General features: G+C 36.9%; 1 protein-coding gene across 1 annotated transcript in view; it reads right to left on the bottom strand.

The window, feature by feature from the left end:
• Positions 1–367: 367 nt before the first annotated feature.
• The window catches only part of LOC144975724 (protocadherin gamma-A9-like), a 16,981-nt gene continuing 8,715 nt past the window's right edge, over positions 368–8,633 (bottom strand). The window contains exons 7-11 of the mRNA XM_078919915.1: positions 7,240–7,339; positions 5,896–6,110; positions 3,934–3,971; positions 2,222–2,254; positions 368–417 (exon numbers count right to left, since the gene is read on the bottom strand). Of these exons, the coding sequence (XP_078776041.1) occupies positions 368–417; positions 2,222–2,254; positions 3,934–3,971; positions 5,896–6,110; positions 7,240–7,339 (436 nt within the window). The remainder of the gene's footprint in view (positions 418–2,221; positions 2,255–3,933; positions 3,972–5,895; positions 6,111–7,239; positions 7,340–8,633) is intronic.

Genomic DNA, 8,633 nt, shown 5'->3' with positions numbered 1-8,633 from the left:
CCGATTCAGATAAATATTTTGCTATTACCTGTATCTAGCGTGGGGATGTCTGCATTAGGCATTGAATTTCTAAAAACAAAACAATGATAAAATAAATTTAGTTTAAACTTTATATTCATTATTTCTAGCATAATACTAGGGTCGTCCAAACAGAAAAAAAAACATTAAAAAAATATGAGCATGACTTCTGAATAAAACAAAAAAATAACCATTCAAAAAATATCATATACTGAGAAAACCATTCTCTCCCCCTACCCCCACCCCCCCCCCCCCCCCCCCCCTTTCCCATACGACACATAAAATGGTTTTTAAAAATGAAAATGACGCATGGAGAACAAATAATGAAAAAAATAATATAGCATAATACTTACTCCATAAGTATAAACGCTCTTTCCTGTTGGTCAAGAAACTGTTCATCTGAAATACGTTTTGCAATAGAAGGCAGTTCGTCAATAATAATACCGAATGTTTTCCGTAAAGGAACTGAATAAGAAAAAAAACCCCCACAAAAAACAACACCCCCCCCCCCCCCAAAAAAAAATCACATCAACAAACAAACAAGAACAAAACTTAAGTTTTTATATATTGCAATATCCCTTTTCTTTCTTTGTTGAAATCCGACAAAACACCAGATCGACGATGTGTGTCATGAACATACATGAGCATTTTTATATAGCGCAATATCCATTAAACATGCTCAAATCGCTTTACAAGGGGTCCATAGCCAACAGCAACACTCAACATGTCGGACGAGACGTGACGCCTGTTAACGGCCAGGTACTCATTTTACACCAGAGTAGTGTGAGAGAATGTGAGTAAAGAGCCCTTTACACGGATTCAGCCATGTGCCGCTCAGAGCGGGACCCGAACCCAGGACCTTCCGATGCAAGGATGAGTGTCATACCACAATACCATATAATAGCGCACATTTTGGTCAGGAAACTGTTCTAAAATCAACCGATTAATTAATATGGTCCTCCACTTGGCAAAAGATCTTTAGCCTGCAACTCCAAAGACATAATATCCTTTTCTACAGAGCTTCTTCTTTTTCTTCTTCTTCTTCTTCTTGCTTAATTTGCAAACCACCTCTTGTGTATTGTCGCAAATGCAGATGTTTTGATATTTTACGTGCGATAGTAGAGAATGGGCCTATTTCTAAACTGTGAGCAGTCGTTGATGCGGGACTTTGTCGAAAGCCTTAGAAAAATCGAGCAGCATACAATCGACTTGGTCACCGCTGTTTAGGCTGTCAACTAGTCCTTAAACAGTGGTTATCAGTAACAGTTGGCTATCACACGATTTGCTTTTATGGAAGCCGTGTTGATAATCTGATAACACATTGTTATCCTCTAGGTGGCATATGATATTGCTGTGATAAAGTGTTCGAGTATCTTGCTGCAGAAGAACGTTAGCGAGACAAGCCTATAGTTAGATGGTTTACTTCTGTCTCCTTTCTTAAATATTAGGGTTATGAGAGCTTCTTTCCACCGATCTGGTACTTGTCCCTGCACTAGTGATGCTTCAAAGGTTCTTTGTAAGTACTGGGGTGATTTCAGCAGAACATTCTTTCAGAAGTTTTCCTGGTATTTTATCAGGGTCTGTTGCCTTTAAGGTTTGAGTCTTTTTGACATATTTTGGTTATTTGAGATAATTTCTAACCAAAATGAATATTAGATGCTTTTCATGTCGAGCATTTTGTGTATAGACAAAGTTCTGATAGATTTTAAGATCATTCTGATGATTAGAAGATTTGATTTTCTGCCATTGTATTCACAAAGTAATTGGGTTCCAAAATTTGTTGTTTGATTCGATGAAACTTAAGCAGTAGATCGGCCTTATATCCAAAAGGTAACAAGCAATTGTTAATGCCCATTAACTGCTGTAGAAATCATGATAAACGTTGGCCTATAAGCTTCATGGCTCATTTGTAAGTAATCCTTTAGAGCCATAGGCCAATGAAGCGGGAGTTTAGCTCGGTTTCAATAGCAATAAACGGACAGTAACATTTGCTTGCCACCCTTTGTAAGAACGCTAGTAAAGATCGTAAAGTACGTTCTGTCGGATCCTCTTAGATCAGCTACCAAACCACTGCCGGGTGGACAAGGGGCCAGAAGAAAAAATAATCCCGACTACTCCCGGAATCGATATAAGAACTGAAATATCGTGACCCCCATAATGACCCAAAAGGATTCCTTTTCTTTGGACTTCTATTCTAACTTACCTTCTTCAGGTGTTGGACATAACTGTTCTTCATCTAAGGAAAATTTAAAAAAGGGAAGAAAATACTAGTTTTGATGGTAACTTTAACATGACTTGATTTAATATCTTCCGCTTGCAAAGTCGTCAAACACCGCAGCTTAACCCTCTCCTTACCAACCATAGGAAAATCGTCACATTCGTTACGATGCAACCGACAATTTTCTCATTCTGATTTCTCTTGTTCATTACAAAATGCAAAGAAATGCTTGATTACAGCTATAAATACTAAAACTGTGTTGTAGACACCATTTTGCAGAACAACATTCTGTATAGAATGCACTTGTTACTTTTTTTGTTTGATTAGAAAAAGTCTATTTTTGTGTGGGATGGGTGTGGATTTTCGGGGAATATTCTAAAAATGTCTGGTAAGGAGAGGGTTAAACTGTTTTTATGAATTATAAAAACACTCCACTCGTCTCCGTTTAGTTAGACCGCACATCTTAAATTGTCTAGCCATTTCTATGATGTCAACTGTATAGAATATTTTAAAAAAATTGTTATTAAGTATAAAGGGCGAATGTAGTTATTGGTCTACTGAGGGCAAGTACCCTCGTTGGACATTATATCTTTATAGTATGTTTAGAACTAGTAGTAGTAGTATCGTTCGGCTACACTTCTATGTTCAAGGTATCAATCCAGGTTCGGAAGTCATCATCACATTTGCTGATGGTTTCAAATCCCCCTTCCAGTATTGTCTCTGGGCAATCTAGTACGAGGTGGTTTGCATCTTGTGGTGCTTGTTTGCACTTTGGGCAAGTTGGTGCTTTTTGGAGCCCCCATTTGTGCATGTGCAGTTTAGAACTATAAAATGGTAAACAAGAGGACCGTGTTGATAAAGCACGGAACTTACAACTACTTGAAGAGTTCAAGGTTTCGAACCGCACTGTCTGTCGTATTCGAAAAAAAAAACACACACACACAACAAAACATCATATTTTTATAATTTTTTTTTACAGAAAACACGTCCTTCAAATATCGATCGATTAAAATGATCTTCATCTAGTCAAAAACTCTCAAACCCGGGACTTTTTCAAGAGTCCCAGGTTTGAAAGTTTTTGACAAGATGAGGGTCATTGTAATCGATCGATATTTGAAGGACGTGTTTTCTAGCCAAAATTATTTTAATGTGTTGCTTTTTTCACAGTAGGGCAGTGTTGGCGTCTCTTTTTCAATTTGATCAAGACAGTATGTTCCTATATTGTGGCGCTGCACTGCGACTGACGCCTGGATTGCCCGGTCTTATTCAATATAGACCATCAAGACAATTTCCCGCCACGATTAATAAAGGAATTCTTTTCACCTTTTCACAATTCACTTTGATCAACCATTATTTAGCAAGGAGGCGGACAAAGTGGCCGAGTGGTAATGGTCCTAGGTTCGAGCCCCGCTTCGTTATTTTCCATGGGCCAGATTTTAAACCCTCAAAGTGCTCACTCTGGATAACAAGGGCGATTCCTGTTGACATCAGACGTCTGATGGATTATATATATTCCTTCACGCATCAAACGATTTCAAAATATGTAACAGCAGTTCACTAAGATAAAAAATATCAACAATTTTACAAACAGTGAAACGCTGAAAATTGAGCTTGAAAACATATCAAATAAATGCTTTTGCTTCATTTAACTAAATTTAAATTTTCAAATCAGACATTTCTATATAATGGCCACTGACCTGACTGTTTATCTTTCAACAAAAATGATCCTTTAGATCTGAAAAAAAAACACACGATAGAAGCGTCAGATAAATTTTACCAACGGCACTTTATTTCATTTTATTCTTTTATATGAAATTTATTGCCACAGATAAATCTTTCGTTAAATTATACTATCATTTTCCGTTTTCTCTCTCTGAAAGATGATATGACTTAAACGTGTAATCGCTGTCAGTCAAATACTTATTAATAAACAGATCAGCAATTGACTACGCAACTCAGAGAGGCAGAGAGGCAGAGAGAGAGAGAGAGAGAGAGAGAGAGAGAGAGAGAGAGAGAGAGAGAGAGAGAGAGAGAGAGAGAGAGAGAGAGATTTTAAATAAAAGTGTGACATTAATCGCAAAAAGCACAATGAAAAAGTAAAAAGCCAGAAACCTAATAAAGATCACTTATTTCAGGAGTGGTCAATACTACTTTAATTAATTTATCTTCTTTTTTTTTTCTCTTTCTAAATTTTGTACATAATATAAACTCTTTCGGATTGCTTTACCTAAATATTACAATGGGATAAATGCTATATTTAAATGCTTATATAGATAGTTCGAAGATGACGTCACTCAGGTCTTTGCTATTGTTTTTTTGCCATCCGCGTTTATGAGTAATGCTCACTGAACTGTATTAACCTGACCATAAACGTTCCTGGATACACATAGTTTTGTGTGTTGGTTGGTCCTTTATACTTCCTGATGGTAATGTTATGAGCTTCTTAGCCAAGCGCATACTATCTATACGAGGACTGGCTGACATTTATAAGTACCGCTTGCCCATAAATCAAAAATATATTTTAGGTACAATCATGAAACTTCACACGCGCACTCTCAAACGATAATTCTGCGCTCATGTGCAAAACTAATTCATGTGACGTCATTTGTGTTCATAACTGAGTGACGTTATAACCTTACTAAGACAACGCGGTTGAAAAAATGGCGACACATAATGAACTTCCGTCAAACAGCGCTCGGTCACTGAATTTCTCACAGCAGAAGAAGGATGCTGCGCAGCAAACATCCATCACAGAATGAAGTCTGTTTATGGCGATATTTGTATAATGTTCGAAATTGAATAAGAATTTTCAAAGATGTCCCAACAGAGACAAACGTGTTTGATCGCAAGCGACCAGGTAGGCCACTTTCTGCATCCGATACGAGTAATCAAGAAGCGGTTGACCGTATGATTAGGGCGAATCGAAGGGTAAAACAAAAAGACATCGCTGATGAAGTTGGGATTTCAAAAGAACGAGTACACCATATCGTGACATCTCACTTGGGTTACAGAAAAGTCTGTACAAGTCCAAAGACAGCTAACTTCAGAAATGAAAGAGCAGAGAAAAGACATTTGTACCCGTCATTTGAAAAGATATGACAAAGAAGGAGAGACTTTTCTGCGACAATTGTGACTGGTCATGAATCTTGGGTCCACCACTACGACCTGGAAACCACCGTGAAGTCAGGTATAAATCTTCTCCAAGCCCAAGAAAATCCAAAGTCATTGTCTCTGCGAGAAAGGTATTGTTTTACCATTTTATGGGACACGAAGGTATAGTTCACATGGCATTTCTTTAACAAGAGCAAACAGTGAACTCTGAACAATGTGTCCTCAAAACTAGACTCGCACGGGTTCGAGGTGGAAGTGATTCGAGATTGATGTAAACTTTGCAAGTGGACAAATTATTAAAAGCGCTTTGCGTTTCTACGTGAGGAGGATTTTTGTTGATAGTAACCAACTTTGCTTTTGGTGGTTAGTGTATATGTAGCCTTATGTTAATACTCCCCCCACCTAAAAAAAAAAAACAACAACAAAAACAACAAACAAACAAAAGCAAACAACCTAAGGTGTAGGTTGTGATGGCCAAGAGAAATGTAGCATTGACACACTGTTTGAATTCACCATTTTTTTGAAAAAGTTTTTTTTTTAATGCGTACTTTCTGTGTTGAATGATGAAGTAGGCAGTCAGTGATGCAATTAACACCACTACAACGATGCACGCCAGTGCAATGATGAAATAGAATGCAATAAAAGCTGGGTGTGCCTCATTATCGCTGGATTCGTTAGTGACGTAGGGTACAACTTGTGTTACAGGGATGGAGGCATCGGATAAACCAGGAATTGGAGTCCCTGAAGGATCTGCTTGAAGGGCCTAGATGGATGGTAAGGTAAAATAATAGTATGTGCACGTGTTTGTAAGTCGAGAGAGGAACACACACACACATGTATACACACACACACACACACACACACACACACACAGAGAGAGAGAGAGAGAGAGAGAGAGAAGAGGTAGATAGATAGATAGATAGAGATAGATAGAGATAGAAAGAGAGAGAGAGAGAGAGAGAGAGAGAGGGAGAGAGAGAGAGGGAGAGAGAGAGAGAAAGAAAGAAAGAAAGAGAGAGAGAGAGAGAGAAAGAGAGAGAGAGAGAGAGAGAGAGAGAGAGAGAGAGAGAGAGAGATAATGGCAAAGTAAGGTGCTTGAAGTGCTGGTTGAGCTTTTATATAGCGCAATATCCACTAAACGTGCTCAACGCGCTTTACAAATGGTCCCTGACCAACAGCAACACATAACATAAAGAACGAGACATGACGCCTATAAGGCAATAATACATTTTTTTTCCGACAGAGACAACGCTGTTAACGGCCATGTACGTATTTTACACCTGAGTATGGTGAGAGAATGTGAGTAAAGGGCCTTTCCCAAGGACTCAACAATGCGTCGAGCGAGGCTCGAACCCAGGACCTTCCGATCCGAAAGCGAGTGCCATACAACTAGATCACATAACTGCACCGAATTTTATCTATATTATAATAAGTCGTTATCTCCCCTGATCATCGGATTTTCGCACGCTTTTTGGCTTCTTCCTAGAACGTGCTGGAATCCACGTATACTGTAATGAGATTAGAATTAAGGTAAACCTTGTCTTTGTGCCACATTAAGACGACATTGAGTCGAGATGATCGTATGCAAAGTATTTAGCTCGAAACATTCAAATGATGGAGTGGTGCTATGAATATTAATAAATTAGTGACTCATCATCTCAAAACGGTATTATGTCGTGATGAACAAGATACTGAAAGGTCAATTTTAAGCTTAACTGGTCAAGAAAACGGAATTTCGGTTTTCTGCACTTTAAAATACTATATTTTTTTCTTCAATAATGCACTCATGGACTCAACCCAAGTCTGATGTTTTTGGTCAGAGATTCTATTCTCAGCACTCCGATCATCCCGACTTAATACCGTTTTGAGGCGGCAGGTCACATTAATCTTACGGCAAGAAGCTGGTTTTGCGACAAGAAATTCTTGGCCTGGTCAACGTTGCCCACATTAAGTGACGTGTCATCAGAAAGAACAACTACCAAAGCAGCTGATCTGTAATTTTAAAAAATGAAACAAACTCATCACATACGTTTTTCTAAATGGCCGTCGTTAACTATAGAGAATAACCAAGAGCTTATACACTAATATTATATTATATTACAGGTACAGGGGTGCCAAAAGAACAACTCGGATAATCTAAAACAAGTCTTGTATCCTGTAAAGCGCTATGATAATGATAATAATAATAATGATAATAATAATAATATATAATAATAATAATAATAATAATAATAATAATAATAATAATAGTAATAATAATAATAATAATAATAATAATAATAATAATAATAATAATAATAATAATAATAATAATAATAACAATAATAATAATAATAATAATAATAATAATAATAATAATAATAATAATAATAATAATAATAATAATAATAATAATAATAATAATAATAAATAAAAGTAATGATAAGATCTATCTATCTATCTATCTAATTTTTTTTTTAATTAAAAAATAACAACTCCTGATGGAGCAATACTGTTTCAGACTTGGTACTCATTTTACACCTTAGTATGGTGGGAATATTTCTGTAGAAAGTCTTTTTATAGGACTAACTTTTGCGCCGTAAAGAACGAGAATCAGACACTCGTTCTAAAGGTAAGCTCTATAACATTAGGCCACAAACCGCAGAATTTATTATATTGCCTTATGTTTGATGGTTTAATTTCTGTGATGTTGAAAAAAAAAATTGAAATTTTGATTTGTTATTGTTATATAATCAATAATACAATTTGATAAAAGATCGTTCGTGCATCTTTGACGTCCTTGTGAGAAAATAATTCGTATACTATACCGGTGCCTGAATTTCATTTGTTCCATGTTCATTTAGTTCTGTATCATCATGAAAAAAAGATAGTGATAGAGCAGAAAAGTGGTGACGTCACATCTTTTCCTCTTCCGGCTCCAAACTCCTTAGAAGTGTGTATGTATCCAGTCATTCGGAGGACTAATAATGAATAGGTACATATAGAATCATAAGTTGGCATATCTATTTTAGTAGCAGGATGTATAGGCAGATTCTTAGGATTACAGGACGTAAAAGAGCGAGGATGGATGATCTTTATTGACGACCAGCATATATTTAGACTAGGAAATATAATGCCATCACTCTGAAATCAGAATGTCAATGGCACGAAGTATGTATCCACTCCTCAGAAAGAGTGGTTTTACACTTCCAATGAGATTGGAACCAGGGTATTTTTACATCCCTATTGAATATAGGGGGGCGAAGTGGACGAGTGGTTAAGGCATTGCACTGTGTTCCGGATGGCC

Source organism: Berghia stephanieae, chromosome 6, assembly GCF_034508935.2.
Source record: "Berghia stephanieae isolate SIO BIC M18660-M18661 chromosome 6, UCSD_Bste_1.3, whole genome shotgun sequence".
NCBI classification, from domain to species: Eukaryota; Metazoa; Mollusca; class Gastropoda; order Nudibranchia; family Aeolidiidae; genus Berghia; species Berghia stephanieae.
The sequence above is the reverse complement of the archived record's forward strand: the minus strand, read 5'-3'. Positions and strand labels throughout refer to the sequence as shown.